At 35.6% G+C, this 27,113-nt stretch overlaps 1 protein-coding gene across 3 annotated transcripts in view; it reads left to right on the top strand.

Moving 5' to 3' along the window:
- dtn (detonator) overlaps positions 1 to 27,113 on the top strand; it is a 73,744-nt gene that overhangs the window by 26,249 nt on the left and 20,382 nt on the right. For all 3 annotated transcript variants that reach the window (XM_053769181.2, XM_053769183.1, XM_053769184.1), the window contains exons 2-3: positions 23,504 to 24,335; positions 25,957 to 26,103. In XM_053769181.2, coding sequence (XP_053625156.1) covers positions 23,504 to 24,335; positions 25,957 to 26,103 — 979 coding nt within the window. The remainder of the gene's footprint in view (positions 1 to 23,503; positions 24,336 to 25,956; positions 26,104 to 27,113) is intronic.

The raw sequence follows: 27,113 nt of genomic DNA on the forward strand, positions 1-27,113 counted from the left end.
TTTTCTGAGAAATGCATGCAGCTTTAAATTTGAGAATAAAAATTGTAGGTAATAACTAAATACTTCGCCCATTATTTTCTGCTTTGGAAAATAAGATATTTCTTCCGACTTCATTGATTATTGTAGCAAAACAAATGAATCACAATTTTAGCAAAATGTCTAATGAGAGTCGATAGAAGTCAATGCAGATAGCACACGTTCGCAATTAGTTGGCTAAGTTCACCGAAGACTAGGCGTCAACTACATTCACTGTAACACGTAACACAGCCTTTGTCCCGACTCTCTCTAGGGTTTTTGAAAATTTCTTTGGTATAATTGATCATATAGATAATCCGATTAATGATATTTATGTTATACAATTACAACTACGCAGATAAATAGCTTTTAGAATTATGTATATTCAACTGCATGTCAATTTACCCTAAGGGTATGAAGTGCTGTTTCTTAGGAAAATATTTGAGTTTATGCTATGAAAAACATCTTTAGGAAATCATTACATATAGTTTATATTGACTACGGTCTAGTTTATATAATTAAAATATATATTAATATAAAATTCTATGCCCTGTCTATCCAGCAAATCTACAAATTTTGATAGGGAATTTCGATGGATAGATAATTACATCTCGTTACAAAGAACCAGTTAACTCGACCTGCAATCAAGTTACAAGTTCATGCTAAGTAATGAAATTTTAATTTAATATTTTAATGTAAATAATTATGTAAATGTATGTACTCCTGAGGGAATCCTTGAAGCTTCGCTTATTAAGTAATAAAAATTATGCCAAAATTAGTTACGAGATGTAAATATCTGGGAAATCAATGTGAGTCTGCGACTTTTTCTCATATTTATACAGGTTTAGATAATTAAATTATGAGGTTAACCCATCAACGTTCATTCAGTTTAATTATGGAATAAGGTAAAAAAATATGTTAATGTCAATATCCTAAGAGCTAAATGCCAAGTCGACGCATATTCTTCACATATTCTACCACCAATGTTCTTTTAATGTTATCTTAAAACAGTAAAGAATATAAAATACAGCCTTTTCGATATCCATATACTTCAAAAGACGTATACCAATTTAGTAACTAGGGTGGTACGCACCGGCACAAAATTAGCTACCTCACAACTTTTATAATTGTTGATTTTTAAGCTACTACGATACTTTTACTTTGTGCCACTCATGGAATTAGAAGGTACCCCGTATCGTAGTACCTACAAATTCCATGGTGCGACCCCTAATTTGTAATCAGAATTTATTTAGGTATACGCATGTCCGCACGGCACGGCTGCCTGGCAGCTTACCCAGCCAATTAGCATAGCAAACGAAGGAACTTACCCCCATATAGAGGCGATGCGGTTTTCATTTGGCCTCGTTATATTAGGGGTCGTGCATTCGGCGTAGGTACGTGCTGCACCTCCAGAGTTGTGAGCTTAACATTGTGGTTTACGTGTTTAGTTGTAAATCCTATTAATTTTATCTGATATTTGGCTCGGCGAGCTTCGGTAAAGTCGAAATTTGCTGCTGGTTATAATGCTTAATTTCAGTTTTGAACTATATTTCACATTGTTACTTTGCCAAATAAACGAGCTTAATTGTGAATGTTGTTATACCGGTACAGGATTAATTTTGAACTCATTTGCCTTTTATCTTTCTGACTAATATAATCATGCAAAAGCAATGCAAATGAGAATATTACATATTATTATTATTATGAATCAAGGAATGTTTATTGTCAAATAATAAGGACTAAAAGTATAAGGTTTCAACTGGGCCTTCTTGCATCACTCTTCCCTAAATGGCTCTACAATGGTTGACATACAAGCAGTCTAGTCAGAATTATTTTTTGTAATCAGTTTCAGTCAAGTTTGTAATTAAAGCAAATAGACCTATATGTCTACATTACTAGGGTAAAGAATATATGGATAGCTTGCATTGACTAAATGCAATCTCACTGCCTGCAGCGTGTGTGTGCGGCCTCCTCGGTAACCTTTTTATTTGTTATCGATATCCCTTGAGGCAAGAACCCACAGCACTTAAAGAAACAATTCAAAGTTACTAAACTCACAGCTTGATAGACTTTGTAAAAGAAAAATTTGACTTTTATTATAGCTACAACATGCACTTTTTTAAATAAAATAAATATTTAAACAAGTCACATACTACTCTAAGGTATTGCCTGAAAAGTTCAAATATATAACATTTTATAAATTCCACAAAAGGATATAATTTATAATAGCTCCGACACAATATTTATGTAATGTGTCGGAACAAATTTGTACCAATGTAAAAGCTGTGAGAGTTCGTAATAACGTGCAAATCCGCGGCGGGTTGTTAGCGTCAAATAAATCACTCGAAACCTGCGAAATCCATTTCAGACCTATTTATAGTAGTAATTTCGGTAGCGTTGTGTATTCCCCACTGCATATTATTGCTGCTAGTTTCTGAATATATATTTTGTGTTGGTATACAATTAGTTTTTTTTTTCCTTTTAGCCTATATATTCATATATATCACTAATATATCGTATCGATATCGACGTCGAGGATACACTAAGATGAACCAAAGAGCAATCAAGCTCTTGAGTACCTATATTTTGATGACATGCACTTAGTGAAATCATGTAAAATAATGATTAGGATAGTAAATTCAATAGCTAACGGAGATCAATAAGTTAGCAATAATCATAACCAGAAATTGTGATAGTTAATGAAACCAGCCGACTGTATAAATTCGCATAGATTTAGCCATTGTTTAACTGCTGTGCATAAATCTAGGAAGTTTGTCCTAAACTAACATTGGTTTGGATTGGAAAGCCATTTAAAGTTCTAGATAAATTAGACGTTACTGAGTAAATCATATGAGGATTAAATTGCAAAATTTAAATTTTGCATGTACAGTATGTAGTAATCTTAAATGGATATTCACATAATGTTTTTTAAAATGATTTCATTATAGGTATTCAGTTCTTACACATAATCGAAAAATGTTGTGTGTGAACTGAAATGTAAAATTTTCAGACTAAAAAGGAGTTCATCATTATTGTCATCTAAAAATAAGAACATAAAATAACCTTTTACCTCTAATTTAATACCAACCAATACAGGGAAAACGTGTGGGAGAAGTTAATAAAAGTGTCTATTTCCAGCTACGTCGTAGCTACTCTCGTCATTGTCCAAGCAATGGGAAAGCCGGAATAGATTCTGTGTCCAAAATACAATTATGATTCGTTAGGAGGATTACCATTATTGTTTCTTACATATTTCTAATAGTGTAATCATAGAATGAGTATAACAAACTACATAAAATACATGGTCAAAGAGTATCGGGATCGGGCCTGTCGCTTCGATTTCCCCCCTAGAATAGGACTCCATATTCCGTGGATATCGTACGAGGCGACTGGGAATAAAAAACGTTAGATATCTGATAGCTAGCAATTGCATTCGCAAAGAGGTTTGGTGTGTGGCAGGCGGCCGGTCATAAGAGATTCGGACATCACAGAATGATGACATGAATTGAACCGGTAACACGCAAAAATGAAAGAGAGAGAGAGAAAAGCAATGCAAAAGGACTTAATTTTGTCCAAATCCTTTCAGAGTAATATTTTCCCTACACAATAGAATTCATTATCTTAATGGAAAATATTGCCTAAATATTCAGTGTTATTTCTATCTGGTAGTCTAGGATTATAATTTATAGTTTATTTAAATGTTTTAGATTGGGGAAAAGGAATACGATACCGAATTCGACTTCAATAAACGTACACGGATGTAGCATCCACTGGGAATACCCTTATGAACGTACTTTATTTAGTTGCGTTAAACGGGAGCTCTGAGTAGGAGACGAGAAAAGGCGTAGTGCCTTTTCTCGTCTACACAAAAATGTTTATTATTCCACCTAGGAAGGTTTGACGTCAATCAATATAAAGCCATAATGGTTATAGCCTGCAGATGTGTCAGCTAAACAGTCGGAATAGTGAACACTATCGAAATGTCATATCACATCGAGCTGTTAATACACTATACACTCTCGTTGTTTCTCATTTTATCGAAATAAAGATACAGATCTATTTGTACGGAGTCAATTTCCGCCCTTTGTGTAAACGAAAAAGGTAAACAAACTCCGAAAAATTCCATTTTCGCGGTGGAAATATCGATCATGTCGGAACACATTAGTGCGATAACATCGAAACACTTGTCGGAGTATGTCGCCACTCTTCGTTATAGCAGGGGTGGGTACCCTGGGGACTGCTGGTCCACTATGTGTCGATCATTATAGGATCGTTACACTGTCTGTGGTGAAACTGTTTTCAGATAATGCTGCAGTAAGTAACCAGCTAGGGATGTATATTGTTATTTGGAATATGAATTGAATATTTTACTTCTTATATGGAAAAATACCTATCATAACTAATCGTGTGGTTTCCTACTAAGACTATACCATGTTTGTGAGGTTTTCTTATATGGTATAGGTTTTGACATCGGATAGGCAACAACAGCATTGTCCGAAAATAAGTGGGTTGTCGTCAAGCAGGCGTTGGTCATAAAGGCAAAACAGAATTCTTCAAAATTAAAAGTATATTTTTTACGTTGACTCCGGGGCGTCACAACCGCGAGTAATGAGAAAGGATTAATATCTAATCAAATCACCATGCTAGATTCTGGAGCCTTCTTTATGATTATCCTAGTTTGTATTGACTGTTTAGACAATTTATTTATGCCATTGCTTCAGTTTATTTACTACGATTTTTTTCTTCAACTTTTGTTTCAGTTAGAATGTGCTGCAACTTTCTAATCAGAATTGTAAATTGGATTGTTTGTGCACTCTATATTTATCCACTGCAGATTTGTCGCGACTACTTGGTTAAAGTCTCTAGTTGCTGAATGTTCCGTTGCAAAACAGACTGTGACAGTTATATCGTCTAAATACGAATCGAATCGGCGATGGAAGCTCGCTTGCATAATGGACAACGTCCGTCAAATCCTGCAAAGCAACCCAAAACGTTTTCCGAACAACGAAACGGTTTTGTGGAACTGTTTCCAGAATTAACGCAAATCGTTTCCGTGGTTAGACTCGCTGAATCACGCAAGGGATTGACCGATTCTGAACTAAGTAACCCATTTTCTAAATGGGAAATGTGCGTGAAACTTCAACCAATAACAAAAGTTAATTAAATCAGCCTACAAAGTAAATGGAGTTTCGAAGTTTATATATTTTCTTTGCATCCAAGCTTGTAGGACCTACATTCTTGGATGTAGGTACTATGTGCGATAATATGTATAATAAGTGCTAGATGTTGCCCGAGGCTTCGCTCCCGATGGAATTTTGAGACAAAATATAGCCTATAGCAATCTTGGATAATGTACCTTTCTAATGGTGAAAGAATTTTTGAAATCGGTTCGGTAGTTTTGGACATACAAACTCACAAACGCTTACCTCTTTATAATAACAATACTGTTATCATGAAGAGGTAGCGTTTGTGAGTTTGTAGGTTTGTGAGTATGCCAATCTATACATACTTTTAAAGATTTTAAGATAGAGTCGCCAAATATTACTTTAGTTTTAGTCTGGCCAGTTAGTATAAAAATAATTCAGGGTATTTTATACAAGAAAGAAATCTTTCCTGCTTAATGAAAACAATTTCCTAATTAATTAAATCATTTGATATAAATATTTAATTTAATCCGACAATATTTTTGTTTCAAAATCAAAATCAAATCATTTATTCAGAAATTAGGCCTTCACAGGCACTTTTTCACGTCATAATCTAAATTAAATGATGTTTACCAAAGCTACAAACTACTAGCATTTCGGAACGACCACTGCTGAGAAGAAATGCCGAAAGAAACTCATTCAAACAGTGTTGGTCCCTATTATGCCAGAAGGGCTTGCCATTTTTTGTATATAAATTCATGTATAATTTTTTATCAGCAATATAACATTAAGTACATAATAAAGTACATGGTCAAAAGGTATACTGAAACATATTATGATTGTGATCAAGTGCTGATGAAAGGAAAATATATATATATATACTTATACATATACGTATAATTAACCAAACAAAAAAAAAAAAAAAACTTTTAATAAAAGATCGAGCTGACCAGTTCCCCCGGCAGCACCCGTTCACGAGTTGACGCGTGAGTCAGCCATCGCGAAGCTCAACCACAATAGAGGGAACCTCCCGACCCGATCCACGACGCCGCCACCGGTTTGACCATTTGAATGTGCATGACATACTCGATCTCCATAATCTAACATAATAGATACCTATGTTACTTTCAGACACTTGGAGATCACAAATCACGTATATGTTTTACAATAAATGTCAAAATATATGTAATAAACATGTCAAGATAATATATAAATAATAATAAAAAAAATTAAAATCAAGTGTGAGAGGTGGAAGTTTTAGGAAGGGTCCAAGGTTTTTTATCATTTAAATAGTCGCTAATCGTGTAATAAGCATTAGCCATTAAAGCATTTTTAATATATGATTTAAATTTTGGCATTGGCAAGTTAATAGCCTCTACAGGGAGTTTATTGAACAATTTAACACTTTGACCCACGAAAGACCGCCTAACCTTTTTAAGTCGGAATCTGTTCATACAAAGTTTATGCCTATTACGAGTGACTACACTGTTAACATCGCTCAATGTTTTATACAGGTGTAAGTTAGATTTAACAAAAATAAGTACGTCGAAGATGTACTGAGATGTACTGAGTTTCAGGTAATAATGGTTGGCTTTGCTGCTTACAGGACCTTTGTTAAAGCTCCTAATTTAGTGTTCTGCGGAGATGTTTTGTAAGTTCACTTTAATTTATAAAGTCATTTCCGATGGAAACAGATCTCGCTATGCAGACGACTAGATAACATGAAATTTCAAGCTTGTCAAAATCTCCGTCAAAAATTCCATTTGTTCATCGCATGCCGGTACCTAGACGGGTCCATACTTTTTATCGCGTTTCCTCGTTACTCCTCCCGTCATTTGCGAAACCCTAAGCGGGGCTGGTGTCGACATTGGAGTTTTTATCGTTTTACCGTCTTTTTCTGTCACGCACATACGCGTCGTTTGCTGGTCATAAAGTCCCCTCTGACGAAGCTTGTCTACCAAGCCGTGGAATTTTGCAGCTTTCCATGATTTCCTACACTCGTTTTGCGCAATTCTTGGCGATTTCTTTTGCACGATCCTTAAGTTATTTTTGATGGCAATATCATATTCCCTTTTCCAAGTACAGCTCGTATTTTTTAGATATGCGTATCTACTTTATTTATTGCGCGTCGTTCATATGTTTGTGGTATCTAGGGTGCGCGGCTGTGCCAACCCGCCCCGCCACGAAATCCGAAATTCGAGCACGTTCGGTAAATTTGTTTTATGTTCACATTGAAGCATTCATTTGTAAACAATTGGCGTGAGATAAGTGCGAGTGATTCGTGCAAGTTTAAGATAAAAATAATTTAGTAGCCCCTGCAAGCTAGGAGTTGCGTAGGTATATTTATTAAGACGGATGCCGTACAAAGGCAACACATAATATATCACGTCGTTGAATTTGCCGGTGCCACGAGCTAAGATGCAGCCCGTATATTTTAGCAACGGCTTATAACATTACGAGACAACATCACTTAGGTATAAAGGGATACACGGTTACAGTCGCCTTGTGGAAAAGCTAGTTTAGGTATGCTCATTTCAACTCAAGGAATAAATTTTCTAACTCAGAACGCAACTCACTGTTTTATAAATAGAAGAACACATTGATTTTATCCCGAATTTATTGTCAATTTTATTTTTCAGTTTACGTCATGGTTTGATATAAAATCTTTTCGGGATCTCGGTTCGTTTCGACAGTGGCTCAGTCGGAGTGGAAATGAAATAAAAGTGCACAAATCACGCGTGAAATTGAGTTCGACCCGCTGCTGAAGTCATTCTTCGTTTCGACCGGGAATCTGGTAGATCTATTCCCTGTACAAATACAAATACACGTTAGTCGTAACACTATATTTTATACGGTAAAATTGTGATCTTTGTTTCATTTTTTATTAGAAGATAAATAGGTACATAGTCTATAACCTTATTATGAAGGCCTAATTTTTGCAAAAAAATATTCTATAGATGCATTTTAGTAAATAGGCCACAATCCAGCCGTATTATGATTCTTCATTAATATATTCAAAATGTTTGAAAGCTCTGAGAAGTGTGTCGAATTTATTTGGCATTTTCGGTTCGTGTAAAAAGTTAAAAGGATACATAATTCAAAAGTTGGGGGGTGCTGAAGCAGTTTGCGGGCGGGGCGGGGAGGATGTGTAGCAAAGTTTCGTGTTTTCAGCGCGGACGGCACTCCTGGGTCTCATTTATCTGCCAGCACAAGGGATACAGATAATTAATTGAAATTATGCTGTCAGGTTCGCGTTTCTACAGGTCATTATTGAAACTTGGGAGGACTTTTTATACTTGCAAATTGCAAATACCTATTCTTTGAATCAAATTTAACTTCCTCTATATCAAATCCTTACCAAACACAAGTGTTAGTTTGCTAAATAAGAACCAAAGTAAAAAGATGTACCTGTTCAGTTGGGAAATAGCTTCCTAATCCTACTTATTCACTGAAGGCCCCCTCCATTATTCATTATGTCAACTAATACTGACCTAGTAAATACTTGTGATTAGCATTTCGGAAATTGCCCCGGGCTGTACATCGGATCAGGACAATATTGACGTCGACGAGTGCCGTGGCGAGGGTATTGCGTCGTCGAAGCGCTTAGGTCATTTCCATTTTCCCGAAACGTCCGTTAAATGCAAATGTCCTCATGCTGTTCTGCCTTCGAATGATGTATGGTGCTTCATTTTCGTGCATGTTCCAGCGGCTTATCCTTTTGATGCTGACCAGCGTTTATTCTTATATATACATTAGCAAGAGAAGATTAGCTACAAAATTGAATTATTGTAGGATAAAATTGATATATAGTAGGATAAATCGTGTCAATTTAAACGGCTTATTATAATATTTAGTATTAGCAGCAATTATATTATGATATGACATGTTCCTTATACATGTTTGATTAGCATCGCGGGGATTGCTCTAGGCCGTAAATCGAAGCAATATTGGCGTCGACGGCGGCCATCTACTTCCCGGCAAGTTGAGGTAATTTCCATTTTATTCCTGACACGTCCGGTTATGCTAATGGGCCCGTGCTGCCCAGAGTTCGCACGCTATGAGCGCAGGAACAGTTTCCGCTGGTACACGTTTCGCCAAGATGTGATACCCTATCATGATCTGCACATTTACCTATACCAGCTTTGAACTGTTGTGTCTTTTGTAATTTTAGACTTACATTGAAATCGTAGCCTTCTTTGTCAAATTTGTTAAAAAATTAGCCATAATACGTCTGTTCACGTACCTTTTCTTTCTCCAAATAAATTTATTCCAACGTCTATCATTCCATATACTAAAATATTCTCGTTTTGAATTATCTTTTCCGCTCGTATGCCGAAATATTCTCACAGATTTTCCGCACATACGGGCCGTCGCGCCGTCTTTGAGGCCGTAATGTCGTTAATTAGACTACGACCGGGCTTTCAGCGCCCAATGGATTATTATCACGCTAGAGTACTCCGAGTGCTACGTACCTGAGCTAAAATAACCATCTCTACTTAGTTATCCTTTGGTAACGCAAATTTTCTGCCAACGTAAACCTGTGGCGTAACTCTCGTCTAAAGAGAAATCAAACGAACGTTTATTCGTAATGGACTCAATTTGTTTGATATCTATCAAGTTCATAGTAATCACACAGGTGGCAGCTAATTACATGTATCTAAATTGTCTTAAGATTGATGAATCTTTCTTTTCGTTATCCGTTGAGGTAATGACAGTACAGCAGTAAAATATCATCAATCATAGCTATGATAAGAAGTAAGTATTTATATAACAATCCAAAGTAATAAATGAATAGATAACTCAAAGTTTAATTACTTATCAAATAGAAAACTAATTCCGTTCACAATATGAACCCCGTAGGAAAATATCCTTAGGTAAAAGTCTGTGATATTCTCAAAAGCGTTTTTGTATATTTTAACAACTACCTCTACAATTATAGAGGTATCCCTAGTGTCTACTAAGGAAGTTCGTAGATTTTTATTTTTCTTCCTTTCAAATAAAAGCAAATTCCCGCTGGAGCGTTCCGAACTTCGGAGAAAGCGGAGTTCCCGTTTACCTCTTTGGCATCTCTAATGCGCACTCAGTTTAATTAAATTACTGTCGACCAATCGAAAATTTCATCGGGCAAGTATGAGCTTTCACGAAGGATGCCTTATAGCGGAAACTCTCTGAGCAAGAAACCACAGTGAGATGGCCTTTTGACGCATATGGGAATTCTTAGTCCGACTGGAAACGACACGTTAATGAAATAAGTTCGCAAACTGAAAAACGATGCCGAACTCAAGTTAAAATTAATGCTGTAATAATTTCGAGATAAAATAATAGCAGATCCCTCATTCATTTATTCTTAATTTTGAATCTTATAATAAGAATATCTTGTATTAAATCTGATCTGTTGTTTTGTATCCGCGAAGAAGTATTTCTTTGACGTCGTGACTATCAGACGGATTCGAATATAATATAAATATATTACAAGCTGACATGTAAATACTTGTTATCCATGTTAATGATAATATAAAATATCTACTTGAAAACTGTTACAAAAACTAACCCTAAAATATGAAAGTTTCGTCTTCTAGACAATATTATTTCAGAAAATGTGCGATGTAACAATTGTGTATGTATTTTTTATTTTGCTGTAACAAAACAGCTATCAAAGCAAAAAGAATCCACGTCATGCCAAGTCATCTAAGTTTATGTCTTCTCAATTTCGCGATGGAAATAGATTTTTATGAATTGTTAGGTGTGTGGGACAAGACGGAGGGGTGCGTAATAAAATTTGCTACAATAGAGCTTCTAAAGAGTCTTTGTCATTTTATTGTTCATCAAACGCAGAAACCGTGCTATACTTATGTTTTTGTACGTATAATAACATTACATACAAAAACATAAGTATAGCTACCTATTTCTGTACGTGAGAATAACAAGATAACTCTCTAAAATGATAGATATCGAACACTGATGCCTTTGAAGCAATGTACTAGCAACGGCTAGTACATTGCTTCAAAGGTATCAGTGTTAGATATTTATTACTTAGATACAAGTTTCTTCTGGTCGTGTTGAAATAATAACGTGAAACAGACTAATACTGATTGTACCTTTGTATACTTTAAAAAATCAACATTCTCTTCATTAATTAAGTATATAGCATCGGGTATCCCTCAAATTAAAGTACGAAGCCTTTATTGGCTTTATTCATGGAACATTCCAATCTATTGAGTATTGATTGTACTGTATCCCTATTGTTCGATTGTATAAGTTCCATTGACTTTCTAGTATGCACTCAATCACCAAGTATCATTTCTCAATTAGAGTAACCGGCATCGGATGTACTTTTAATAAACATATTCTTTGATAAATTGGGGTACTTATCTGCTACGAGCTGTTCTCATTTCGATAGTTGTTGTTAAGTATTTTAATAGTAATTGTTTAACTATTGGAAATACTTTATTATTTTGAACGTTTACAATTAAAATATGCTCTATGGCTGAGAAAGAAATTGGGTATGCGCTTTTATTTTTATTATTACCAAATTGGATTTTTGTATCGCTGTGATATAATCTGGAAAAAGTTACAATCTTAAAAATAATTTGTTTTGTATGACAATAGCATTAGAAATTAGTATTTCTTGTACTCCATGTCAAATACCATGTTCATATCTTACTTCCGATGTAATCTTTCAAAACGCATACTGCAATATTGACGTAGGCAGGCTGTACGCCTACATTCTGCTAGGTGGGCAATCTCTCTAAAAGCAAAGAGTACATCTTGCCTCAACCCGTATTGTGTTCGAGTCACTTCACAAAAGTAACCATCTTCTAAAGACGTCCATTACTAGTTACTAGAGATATGTTGAAGGTAGGACTTAAGTTTGAGTATTGCTTTTGTACAATGAAAAGGTGATAATGATCTCTAAGAGATCCCAACAATGGTATTAAAACTATAAGAACAAGCTTTGTAAGTACATGTAACATCTTATATTATATACCTATCTTGTCTTATATTAACCTTAGGAGAAATTTTCATATAAATACCCCTTTAAAAGGAGTTGAAAGCAGAGATTTTGTAGGATTTCCGCGACGCTGTTAGGGCTTTCGTGTTTTGCGTAAATTGTTCATTGTTATTTTGAGAACGGATATTTACATTACAGATTTGTGTTGATTTAAAATTGAGATTCTATTTATTAATTTTTACAAACTGGAATATTTGGACGTATGATATTAATTGACAAAATTGGAGTATTCTAATATTTAGAGTAAATAGTGATACGTGATGCTACTGACGTTTTTATTACAAATTCCTAAGAGCCATAATTGCTTGTAAAACTGACGGTGGTATAACTGTAGTGGGGAATCCTGCTGAGCCTACGATGCACGCAGCGGGGGACCACACTATACAATTGGCCACGAACTTTACTATTCGAATAAATCCCATCTAATGCGGGAGATTACCTTTGTTATGTTAAAATAAATTTACTGCAAATCAAGTACACGGCCACAGCTCATCGGTCTATTGACGATAAATTGTAACGTATAGATTTTCAAATACATGTAAGTAGAAATATACATTTTGAAATTCGACAGACACGACGCCCAACGAAGACGATTAATCTATGTATGTATATACGAATTGAGTTAATTAATGCCTTATTCTGTTCAATTTCCCTTATATAAATACTAATGTCGAATATAAATAATTATATTTCTGTTTTTTTTTGCGGCCCGTATAGGCTTTGCTCGGGTTTTTACCCAATATACATAATAAATTATACACCTTAACCTTCCTGAGAACCATCCTTCTAGTTCTTGTAGTAGTATTGGTCCTGGTAGTTTATGAATTTATCGCGTTCATACTTCATACAGACAGACAGACGCGACAGGAGGACTTATTTTTATAACATTTAAGAAGGTATTGCTTATTGTTAATGATAAAGAACCTGATGTAGACAATTTTAATGGCGTGTACCTATCTGTAAGCTCTGCTACAGCCATAATAGTAACTTTTTTATTCAAGAGGGTGAGAGAATTTAATTTGAAAGCAATCGCGAGGAAAATATTATCCCATAAAAAGTTATGTCATCTAGTTATGGTTATTTAGTTTCAACATTTATTTCCATGATTTATTTGTATTTCTCTAAACTTTTCCTCTTCTAAATCCACTTGTCTAGCTATGTTTTGGTTTAATTTGCAGCGGATATACGTATAAGGTTAGTGTTAGCGGCTATTATCTACAGGTAGCATGGCAGCGTTACACAAGTTAAATTGCTTACCACGTTCACTAACTGCCGTCTCCTCAAGCTCAGAAATCCTATCTTCTGCTTGTGTCTGCATTTTCTTACATTTAAAATATTACTTTAACAGTGGTTTATTAGATTTGTATTTAGAATGTTATTCTAAAAGATCGAAACTATCGTCGACACTGCTGTACTGACATCGTTTACTATACTTATAGTTTCGATTTTCCCGTTTTTATCAACACATTTTTGTGTGTACTCATACTTTATTGGACCGACTTTTCATATTTCATCGCTCATTATTCATTTCCATACTGCTATTATTATAATCGCTTGACTTTCGGCGTCTATCTTTATTCCAACAAATGTAAATGTATACCTCTAGATAATGGTAACTGATAGCCATTTCGGTAATAGTGTGCAAGCTCCGTGCAATTTACATTTTCTCTCACAAAAGGCCCAGCAGTCGTTGGCAATAGCTCCTTATCCTGCCTAATCTTATTTTCCGACCCTTTACGACGTGGAAACTCGTTATGCCTCAAACCGACTTCTTTCAAGCCGTTCTTTAAAAATATTGTACGAAAACCCGGTGTCCTTAATAGTACCTTCTAACGTACGGCAAACAACGAAAATAATAGATAGGTACATATTTAAGTTACATTATATTTAGTAGATTGAGAGAGAACTGTTGTTAATTACTTCTATACAGAGATAAGTGATGCGGGTAGTATAACAACTCAATCGTTTGTGTGCTAAGGTAATATATTACACGAAAACCAACCAGTCTTTAAAATGTTTAAAGTTGAAACTCTTCTTGAAGACCTCAAATTTCATATTTTCCGACAAGCTATTAAAGGACGCTATAAGTTATTTACAAATCTTTATTCTCCAAGACGACAAATGAGGGGACGAGAGTACAAAGATCAAGAGACGCTCTCTGCTCTATTTGCATTTAGATGGGAGTTATTGTAGCGGCTTAAGTTAAAAGGACTCGTAGATGTGACTCTGCATACAATTTTTGCTTTAACCACTCGTAAACAAACCTTAATTTTACGATATCTCAAGAGGATAAATAAACAACAAGGTGTAGAATCAAACGTACGCCGCAGATTGTTCATAGTGGATACGTCTGCCACCTGCCACCACAAAAGAAAAAACGTACACAAATATTAATCACGTGATATCTTTCTGTATTTTTTTATTTTGTAGTAGCAGCGAGTAGTGACAACTAAGGGAGGCGCCTCCGCCCTTGTCGGTTCGTGCCTCGCCACAATCGCCTGACGAGCCTGCCTCCTACCTCGCAACCCGACTAATTACTGACACTAACAATCTGCCTAAGTAATTGTCAAGTGAAATGAAATAACACTCGTGTTGCCTCGTTACTCGCGAGAGGAACGCGGTCACGATGCGTGAAATAACATAGTACAGAACACCATTACGAAATACATGAAATGTATTTTTAAAAGCAATTTTTTGTGCCGTTTGTAAATTAATTGACACTTACGGCGGTTAGCAGCAAGTTTTGTGTTGTCACATCAAATGACAACAGCGGGTTATTTTTTGTCACTTCAATAAGAACTTTCACAACAGGCAAAGTGTTCGCCAAGCAAACAGATGTAACACGTCATGCACATACAGGTGGCCGATAGTAAATCTGTCATCAAATACTCAATAAAGAAATACCGTTAGTATTTAGTTGGTAGTTAGTGACAAGTGGATGCATCGGCCCGACTGAGCCTACGCACTTTGTTAACAATGCAAAGGAAAACCGCATAGCGACTCTCACGCCTCTTCTTCACTTATACGCGTGTAAATAAAGTAGGAATGTGCGTGGGCGACTCCGATTCTGCTTGGATTAACAAAGGAAGGACAGCAATTAGTTTAATATTCGTGAATTGGTTCCTGTTACTAATTGACCTTAATATATAACTCCAACTCGAGACGCCTTCAAACATTTCATTCGCATACAAGACCGCGCGTTAAGTCGTCAGATTTCCCCAGAGATGTGCCAAGGTACGGATTTTAGAAATTTTCATACTCGTCTTCCTGCGTACCCTTATACATTATGTAGTGAGGCGTAAATCATGTTGAAGAAGCATATTGCGCGTAGAAGCTTTTCATAGAAGAGCCCTCGAGTCGAGTGGGTACATGGAAGAGGTTGACGTCTGTGAAGTTTGTGGCGCTGGCGGTTATTTTATTTGTACTGTGGATACTTCAGAAGGTAACAGATTTAACGTAACGAGTTTCTGGTTAATTGAAAAGATAATTATAGTTGGTGATACAGAATTACTCGTGTATAACGTTTTATTTTCATTCTGTATTTATACTACTTACACGAGTATATTGGGTAGTATTTACACGATCAGTGGTTCACAGAAATTCTGAAGCGAAATAAAGTCGTCAGTGTATGAATACTGCGGTCTGTTTAAAGTGCACAGTATGTTCCCTCATTACTTTTGAAGCTATGATATTGCAGTATCTATCTTCTATAACGCTTTGATCTATTTATAGTATACATCATCAATGAAATGTTAAGATTCTGAGTGTTTATTGGACGATATTAATCTATTCCTCTGACTATGATAGTTACATAATACTCTCTCATCTCCGCATGTCCCTGGTTGCCTTTGGGGAGGTCACGCAGCGACGGGATTAGCGTAAAAATAAACCTGCTATGTCACCTCCTTCCACGGAAGATATTGAATTCTAGGGCGGAACCACACGCCACGATTAACAGTTACAGTGAAGAAGTTACTTAATAAGTATTTTTTGAAACTTTAACGTATTCAAACTAACATTGTTATATTGCTTACTATGGTGGTATAGACTTGTATAGACTATGAAGAACATGAGTTCTGCTTTACTTAATTTTTTACAAACTCTAATCATGTACTCTCGCAATAAATAAAAATAATGTCTATTTATCTACTCATTTCAATTTTCGTTTTAATCTAGAAGTACCTATTATTAGCTAAAAGGCCAAAAATACTTACATTTTTACTGTGTACAAATTACACAAGGAGGGTTGTGGAGGGAAGGAGAGATATTACCCGTGGATATTACGAAATGTCTTTGAAGTTTGGTTTAGCAGCGATATTTCAAAGCATTAAATGGTTCGTTTAAGTATCACGTTTCTACCTCCTAACGCTTATTTATCCTGTAGCAATTTCAATTTTTGTTTTTACTTCGAGTACATACTTTGACGTAACGTAAATCTAGTCGATAATTATTTTGATATTTGTTTATCAACCAGCTTTTCAGTTACGTGATAAATATGAAATAATGATGTATTCATTTAAAGTTGATATACTTACAAATATTACGTGAATTATAGCAACATCTAAATCTTAATTTCATCGCGTCTTATTACTCACGGGATCACTAACTTTGCGTCTCATCATATACTTATATAGTTTATATGAAGCTGATAAGTCATGCTCTATAGTACTCGTAACGTCAATTCTTTGTTTTAACTTAAATTTGCATTGCCACGCTTGATAGGCAGAATGTATCATTCGTTAACATCTTTGTATCATCAAAATTCATCAAAATCACTTGATTGTTATATTGTAGTTCATATATAGAGGCAAGAAATAGTTGCAACTTGCAAGCGAGAAGTAATCAAACATTTGTGCCACTAGACATTTTTTTTCCAGTTAGTATTAATAACGTTCTTAACGCATACGTTGAAGCATTACCAAAGCTATTCTATTTCGAGACATTGAATTATCGTTCATACCGTCTCGTGAGTCAGACGGGACACGTTCCGGGAATCTGCCCCCGTAGGGCCGACGGATGTTATAAAAGGGACGTATTTAATCTTCCCAATTTCTTGTCTTCATTATAAGTTTCCATTAGCCTTTACGGGCATGTTTTCTCATGACTGAATAATATATATATATATATTTTACAAAAGACTATATTTTTATTGGGCCTTTCAAAAGCAAGAACGTCTATAGTCCATTTTCTTCGGTATTTCCTAGACCACAAAAGTAAAAAAAGCAACAACGGAAACTTTCCAAGAGGCTTTTTTCAATTAACACACTAATGACGTACGAGCAAGCTACATAGGAAATATATGCAAACTTGACTTTAATGCTGAAGTTGTGTACACTGGTTATATCTAAAGTTATCTATACATCTTCGGAATCATAATTTGACTCTAACAGAACGTATGTCATTAATCTGCACTTCTATTAACCTTTTTCTCTGCTGCCAGCCCTACTAGCTTCTGTAATAAGTTACGCATTGCCGCAGCCGACGTGTCATACATTCCACCTCCAATTGCTGACTCCGCTCATATAAAATATTTTGCCTACATTACCAAGTCGCGGTTTCAACTAATTCCGGAACGGAAATTCTCGCCAAATTAGTTTTAGCCGCAATGTTATAAAATTTACACAGTTTCTGTTTTCCTTCAGTTCTCCTGTTGTTTTTATTTTCGTATTTGTAAACCATACAATTTGGAATGAAAAAAGTGATTCCATTTAATTATTTGATTTCTTTTTGTACTACCTTGAAAAGTTTTTGTCTGTGAATAGCTTTTCAAGGATTTCAAAAATAATACTTGCATTATTTTCACAGCTCAAATTAATGGTACCCAACTATATAAAAACTTTTCTTTTATCTAACAAAAAGGTTAGTGATAGATAGTATTTTATTAATTTACAACATTGCACATGAGCCGCGGCTTATTGGCAATACTATCGTATTGAAGCGATATAGAAAATATGGATATTAACCACAAGAGTTCATAGAATCGACTATGCACCAGCTCGAAAATCGTCTAGAAAGTTTCGTGAAATAACCCTATGAACATTTTTTTGTCAAACAATGCAATTTATTTTACCGCTTTTACTAATAATGAGAACAGCTGTAAAATGTACAGTACAATAATTTTGTATGTATTCGAATCAGTGTATTTATTTTATGTGTTGTGAGAGTTGTAAGACAGAATTGAGTGATGGTTTACACAAGACTCTTCGGCGTCGAGTTACGGAAGATCTAGGTTGGTTGGAAGCGTTTGGAAGTGGCGATTTGGGTCGCAATCCACCTGATTAATGGTGTGGCCCGCCCACTGGTTTACTGTCTCAACTCTATTGCTTGGATAAAGTCGAAAGTGGGTTTTTACGTATTTATTTCATGTACGGATCTAGTTTTCCATGTAAAAATACTAATACACTTAGAGAGAAAGTATTTGCGGAGAAATTTCTCTTATAAGTATTTCTTTTCTTTTTGTCATTTCTAATAGTATTGTTCAGGATAGCAGAGAAATTAATCATAATATTTTAATAGGTAAATTAACAAATGTTATTCAATACATAACAGAGACAATTCAGAGACACATGAATCTGAGCCACCTGTGTTGCAGTAAGTTAAGTGGCGGGTTATTTTGTCCCCGACTGTACTTTAATTACATATTCAAATATGAAGTTAGATGACATATTTTTATATAGACTATGATGTATATCACATCACAATATAAATATATCTATTTTCTCTAGAGCATACACATTTTTAAAATTTCTCTGACTCTATCATCTACACTAAAAGTGTCACTTACACTCTTTATCTAATGTATCTAGTAGCTTATCCAACATGATCCTTTAAATTGATTTGCAATGTTTTGGTTCCGACGGGAATACGATCAATCATCGGGAATATCCGCAAAAGGAACAAGTATTTGTACATTCATCCGACACGTATAAAAAGGAATATAATGTTCCAACGAGTACCTACCCCGTTGGCAAATAAGAATTTTCAGACACGGAATAAGATGAATATAGAATGGCAATTTAAATAATCTTAAAATACCTTATTTTAACTTCCCATTAGCACATTTACATGTATGTATCTCTGTCAGACCCAGGCCAGTTAAATGTTTCAATATCGTAACTTCTGGTCTCGCTTAAATTTTTTGAAAACGTCGCCTCAGTAAAACAATGTATTTAATTCATTATAAAATTATTCTGTATTGTAATTTGAGATTTCACCTTATTAACCACGGCTTGCAGGTTTAGGAAATATGTATGAGTTATTGATAAGATGCAATGACTCGAGACTCGGTTGATATTTAGGAGTATCTGAAAATAATCAAAAAATATGCTCGTTTGAGCATTTTTTTAGAGACACCATTCAGTACATATCTAAGTTTATTTATTTATCGAAACTATTTTTACTAATATGGTATATACAAAGGGCGGAAGGTTAAGTTCATCTGATTTGTTTTAAGACAGTATAGTACCATACTATAAAAAATCGCACAAATTTTATATAGTCTACTTTTAGTGGTTCTATTTTCTAGATTCTAGACAGCAGAAATAATAGCGCCTAATCACAGATAGCTCACTTTACATTGTTTGATTGGATTTTGGGCTAGTATGAAATTATTGATTTGCCTACATACGAAGCTGGGCTTGGCCGGTAATATATAATTTTAGAAGAAATTATCACCTTACGTCTAATAGAATTATCATTATCACTTTTTTCATCGTCGTGGTATCTACAACCCACACTCTACAATTTGTGGTTTTATTAGGAATACAATGTATTCGGTAACTGAAATTAACGTAATTTTTTATATATACCTATTAGGTACATCTAATATACAAAAGCATCTGAATTAATTTTCCGAAAATCAGTAGCGTAGGTTTCTATGCACCTTAACTGTTTAGTTAGTTGAAATGTTTAGTTTTCACTGTAAAACAATCGCTTGTGGTTGTTGTCTGGAATTGGAAAAGCAAAACAATTTATTTAGCAGACCCCATTCCCGCCTACGAAGGGTGGGCCATTATTTTTTACGGAGTCTTCCTTCTACCTCAATTTTTCAGAGTTTACTGTCGCTTTATACAAATTTTAGGAGCGTTCCGGTTTGGTTTTACTTAACGTCAAAGTACCGTTTTATGAGGACTATCCGGTATTATAAGCCGACGTGAATATGTTACTTTTTTTTTTCAAGATTATTTTAGTCCTGTGTATTATGTTTATACTCGTAAATGTACACACAACTTTAATTTCCTTTGCAGTGAAGCGCGGCACAGTGACAAAATGAAAAGTTTCGCGAATTGATATCGCATTTTCCGATCGCTCCCCTATTGCGAAAAGGGGGGTGGTAGGTGCGAGGGAGAAATAACTGCTTTTCAACAAACTGAACAAATCCTTAGATACGGTCCAGACATGTCCATGGCTATTCCTTGTTTTTATCGGAGCCGCATCGGAGTGTCCGAGTCGACCTTCTATATAAGCTTAGGTCAAAATGTTATGTCTTAAATTACAACGCGCCACCACCCTTCGAGTTAGATAAAATCTTTTTGTGGTAAAATAAATTACTTATTAACAATATTAATTAATATATATATATTGATTAATATTGTTAATTTGCCCTTCTAGATTGATATATATAATGTATGTATAAATGATGCAAACAGGATAAAGCGATACCATTTTCTATTTTCGTTTTCCAATATATTTTCGATTGATTATGTAAAATATTTTCCTATTATGGATTTTTAATCAGTTATTGTTATTGGAAGTCCTTTAATGGCCTTCCTTTAATTTTTAGAAGTCGTATTTTAAACGATATATAACACAATGGAATCTTCCATTTGTTATCGCAAGCTTAATTTATTATTATATATAGTAAAGAATCCTCCTCGGGTTTATCATGAGTATATGTGTCCCAATGCATACGTGTCTGTCGCCGTATTTGACTATCCCTTATGGCTTATGAAATTTGCTTATGAATATAAGGGCAGTGAATCTCTAACATAGGCATATGGCAGTTACAGGGCACGGTACAATAATGTGCTGACTCCATTAACTGACAAATATTTGTCCATCTATCAGGTCACGTTGCCAGCGGCCGGCGTTAGTGACATCATCACATACCATGAAATTTGAATAGTTCAAAATGTTTCATGATTTCAGCCTTTATGAAAACCTAAACATGTTCACGAGACGTGGTCAGTTGGCTTTAGAAGTACAATCAAATCGACCTACCCAAATTCATTGTAAATTCGTCGGTATTATCACCGCATAGAGATTTTTGACGGATTACACTTTTTGACGGACTGTACCTCCCAATTTTATCCCATAAGAATTTAGAAAACACAGGTAAAATCTACTTAGATTATTATATGTATAGAATTTACTTGTGTTTAATGAATGCCGGTTAGAACAAAGATGTATTAGTAGATTGGTACCTTGGTTCTTTTGGACATCCATTAAAAGATCGTCAGATATTATTTTTATAACATTCGCAAATAGCAAATTGAGCTCACGATGGTAGCACAACACAGATAGAACAAACCGAAGGTTAGAACCAGTTGGAACACGCCAGTGAATATATCACTTTGATCCACAATCCACAACACAAATAGTATGAACTGCCTGAAACAAACCAGCCGTCTGCGGCAGGACGTTTGCCGGGAACCAATCGAATCGAATTGCCAGGTTAGCATCAGAGTGGATTTTAATTTGCTTCACAACTGTACCATAGTATAATAACACAATACTATGTAAATGTACTGTATAATATTTTTTATGATGTAAAAAAAAACTAATAAAAGACAAACTGGTTTTCAGAAAATATCGAGCTTAATGGAATTTGTTGCTTTTATTTATATTATTATCATGTCAATAAATACTCATTCTGATCGATATCATACTACGTACCTAATACTCATTGTTAAAAATTTTCTACTTATAATTGCAACAATCAGTGTTTTATTGCAATTAAATAAATTGTAACTCAATTACACAAACACAATTTGTGTCAATAGACAATTAGATCATTGCCATTGCGTTTGTTTCTGCCTTCGTCAGATCTATATTGACCATGTTTTTATTTCGATTTATTGAAAACGGGCAACGTCCACACTCAATTTAATTTGTATGGGGATTTTTTTATACATTAACATTTATAATATTTATATATTGGAAAGCCATCTGTCAGGCACCAAGAGTCACGTTTCCAATAGCACTGTTCAATGGAGCAGGCGATGGAAAACAGAGGAGTACTGTTCGATAAAATAAGCACGTATTAGCATCATGCGGATAGATAGAGATCCGTTGAATAGTGAAAAATTGTATTATTTTTTTTTCGAATATAAATTGTAGTTATTACCTATACTATCGCTGAGCTGTACATAAACTTAAGAATGGTCTCGAGATATTTTCCAAAAATATTGAAGTTTGTGGTCCTGCCCTGCCGCAGGGTCAGGAATACTTATTTTTAATAAAGCTTACTCTGAATAGCTATACTATAAAAAATCTCCTCATTCATATTGCAAGTGAATCAGTAAATTAATTTTATGTTATAACGTTGCCCACAAATACGAGTAACACTCCATTCTTTTTTTAACGAAAATTATATTTGTGTATGAACTTAGTGGCCTGTAGTAGTATCTATATCAAAATATGTATGTTTAATTTAGATATGTTTTAGCTTCAACTAACTCAATTATGAATGAACGTGACAAAACATTTTACAAGGGCCAAGGGCTGGGAATCATACAATGGTATATAATGAATTCTGTAGAGCTCTCGCTGGAAACGTGACGCAAGGCATGCCTAAATAAACGGGAAAGTTATACCTGCTTCAAGAAACAAGAGCCATTTCATCCCTCAAAACCTTACTAATGTTTGTTATCTACGTATGTATTTCCCTTATAACATTTTATTTTAACAACGACAATATAGATTTATTTTTGGATATAATAAAAACCATATTTAGTTTTTTTTAACATCTTTCAATTAATATCTTCAGTCACAGAAGATCTTACAAATATTCAAGTCGTATCGCTGTTTTATTTTAATCAAGACTGGTCTCGACGACAAAGTGCAGTCCTTTGGTGAAGTCATCGATCGCGAACACAAATAGCTCGATATACAAAAATAAAAAGTTGTTTGTAAACATCAAGTAAACGGACTGACATTTCGCTTTGGAACATTATAAATGCAGTTGGAATCGTGCCAGAATTTAGCTTTGGTGTCTTTCATCTCTCGTCAAAAACTCAAGATAAACTCTTAAATATTAAACTTTTTTAAATGCCACACGTTTTTGATAATGTAAAGTTGTGGTTATTTATTCTTCTTTATTTTTTTGTTACAGGGACCGTACTGGCAGTTGAAGTTCATTTTGAAAATAAAGACAGTGGGTTTTTTCTAAAGCACACAGCAAGATGGAGCAGCGCTGGCCCACCACCCGAGCCGACGAGTACAGCATTGCCTGGTGCTTTGTTATCCCTTGACCGCTTTACTGTATTACAAGGGTCTGCACCAGCGTCAGTGCGAGCCACATATGGCCCGTTCTCGACGAAACAGACTGTACCTGCGCGATATGCTGTACCTGACCCGCTGGAACCACCACGGAGAAACGCTACCTTACTAGAACTTCAAGATGCCACCGCTCATAGACTAGATGTATCCGCTCACCTCGTATTCAAAGAACTACCTCGAGACTCACCAGTATTACGAGTCTTATTCCATACTGGAGGAGAAGGTGGGGCAAGACGAGCTGCAGCGCGGCCAAGACGAGTCTGTATAACTCTCCATGCAATGTTAGACTCCCGGTCTTTATCGGCTACATGTGGTCCTGAAGGAGAAGAAGGGGCCTGTTTAGCCGAATTGACAATACCTGCTGCGTGGTGGCCAGCGGATGGAAAAGGAAAACGCCCACCGCGCACTGTGAAACTGACATATAGTGCTGCAGAAGCAGGAAATGGAGATTCTGGGGATGGTGCTTGTGGACGAGTATCGGTCCAGCCCGCCTGGCCCCTCGGCTCCGTGACGCTGGCCGGAGCTCGAGCTGGATACCGGGAAGCGGTGGCAGGAGACGCTGCTCTTCTTCTACCGAGGGCTCCATTGTACCCACATTCAAGAATACACCTGCCATTCGTCGTCCGTCGCGACGCTAGTCACAATATTGGCCATATTGTAATCAGGTTAGTATCTTTCTTCATTTAATTTTATTTTAAGACGCAATAACTATTAGAATCTTGGACAAAAGCTTTACGAATAGGAGCAAATTGTGTACATGAAAGTAAAAAAAAATGTTGTATAAATAAATACCACATCGTATTTCTAGTAGTATAAATAAATATCTACACTAATATATATCTGTAGAATAATTCAAATTTGGAATACCGCGTCAACATCTCAACGTACATATCATACTAATCTCGGAATTAAGCAATCACTGACAGCCGCCCACGACGGGACAAGCATCAAGTCCGGCTTGCATCGTGCCTGCGGTCCATACCACTCGGTATGGACCGATGGATTTGCTGTCATAGCAGTCTCTCCGTAAATGACGGAGCAGCTTGTCCGTCCTTTGTTTTGTCAACTAGCCCCGTATTTACATGATGTTCCGCACAACTGGTTTATTGAATGAAAACTGAATAAAATATCTGTTTGGGTCAGTTCTGTTGTTGATTGCGAAAATATGCATAAATAATTTCTTTACTGTATTAAAATGTAATGAAAAACGAGATAATAATTACATTGATTAGAAAGCTTCATCAAACAAAATCTACATGTAAAACTAGTTGTTAATTTACGATATAGATTTTACACCTGAAGAAAAACGTTTGTTAGAAACAGAAAACCTTGTATACAATTAAAAATTATAACACAGAGCAGAGAATACGGACAGCAAGTTTAAAGGAACGCGGGCTGGAAATGGATGAGACGTTTACGGAGAGTGCTCCGAATTGCGGTTGAGAACAAGTGCGCTGGATGCTGTCGACCCCAATGTTCCAATTAAAACTTTTTCCGCGACAGCTTTAGCTCAGACAAATAAAAATAAATATATGTGTAAGAAATATTTAATAAGAATAATAGAAACTCGAAAATCAATAATAAAATAGTAGTGGAAAATAATATCATTTTTCGACGTCTATATGTAGGTAATCTACTCGTATATTCTTTTTCACTCTGCGCTTGTTGTTGACATTAGATTATATAATATTCTTTGGCGAGGCAATAAATACAAATATTCTTTGTGAATACGCTACTCTGACTCGAGCTCTGATAATAAATATGTGTATCTATGTTTTGTTTAGATATACTTATCTCAAAAGGTGCCGCACATATTAGAAATTTACATAAAGTCGCGTTTTATTCAGTGCGAGGCGTGGAATATATTCAGAGAGTGAGAAACAAAAACGCAGCCATTTCCAAGTCACGCTTATGTGAGGAGCACCCACTTTCACAGTTCTTGAGCCACCTGCGCCGAAACTTTATACTGTATCTTTATATACTTTGAGTTACGAGCGACGGGGCATGCGGGAATAACGTTATATGCGCCTAAATGGAAATTTATAACCACTTCGGTTTAACCTCTTAAGATTTAGTGAGCATATTGTGCTACTCCTGGCTATTGTACTGTGAGCCGTGTAATTCCATCCGGTCACGGATGTTTTCTATGGCCATTACAACTTCACACTGCGGGAAATGCTAAAGCTTTCTGTTTATGTTTATAACTTCCCAGATATACAAAGTACATAACTGTAAGCATTGTAACTATTTACTGGTGCAGTTTGCATATGTGTTATTTTTCTGTAGGATGAAGGTGAAGTCAGGGCTGCGCCTAGTGAGCGTGACAGCGTCGAACTCCCGCTGGGCGGTCACCGCGGAGGTGAAGCCTAGGGCTGCCACTGTCACTGCCACGCGGCTGGAGCAACCCTTGCGCGATGACGACGGACTCGATACGTAAGTTAGCTCTTAGTATAACAGCTTATCATAACATATCCCTCTATAGATCGGGACCACCATAATAGACCACCTCCGGCACTCGATCCGTTTTTTGACTACTGTCTTAAGCTTTTCTGAGTGCCCCTTTCTGTTTTAAACTTGCAATTGACATATTTAATTAACATTTAAATGAATAATATAAAAATATTAAAATTATTAATATAAAATAAGAGAAAATTCTTTTCGTGATTAGAAAATTCGTTTGTTCTTTAGCTGCACCCTTTGAATTGTAATGATCGATTGCAACTAGCAATTAGAGTGGCGGTCATAACAAACCTTGGTTAATGGTAATCACGCAGGTAAGCCAAGTAACCATTAACAGGCTCTTCTACTAGCAGGCATACGTATAATTAGTTTTAATTATGGTAAATCAACTTTTCTGACTAGTAGGAAAATAGCCATCTACCTTTCGTTTGGTCTCTTGTCAGCGGCATTTTAACTTTGAAATGGAAATTAGACTTGCAACGTATATCTTACATAAGTACATATCGTGATAAGTCCTATACATAGTACAGTACAAGAAAAGAAAGAAATACATTTTGTCATACCTAAATGAAATGGCACATCGTCGTCGGCAAAGATAAACGGCTAGCTAATAAGTATATATTTTATATGAAACACGTGTAAATATATTATGGGACTTCCTTATATGACCACAAGCCGTCACATCGTCTGTATAATATTTGCTGTAACGGATGTCTATTAAAGTTCCTGTTTACTTTTGCCCAACAAACACGATATGCGTTCCGAATGAGATTGCTATCGCAGGCCAGTGCAGCTTTTATAGCAGGCGCAGTCGCATCCGACGTGCTCGGCCGGCCAATGCAGCAAGGCTTAAAGGATCCATTTCGCTCTTATTTTCTCAAGCTTCGCTTTCGAGTTTTTCGAATTCTACGACGCCATTGAAACTAACTGGGTCGACTTGAACAGCAAACCGAAAAGTTCTATTCTCTTGGGTAATAAAGACT

This window comes from Plodia interpunctella, chromosome 3, assembly GCF_027563975.2.
Source record: "Plodia interpunctella isolate USDA-ARS_2022_Savannah chromosome 3, ilPloInte3.2, whole genome shotgun sequence".
NCBI lineage: Eukaryota > Metazoa > Arthropoda > Insecta > Lepidoptera > Pyralidae > Plodia > Plodia interpunctella.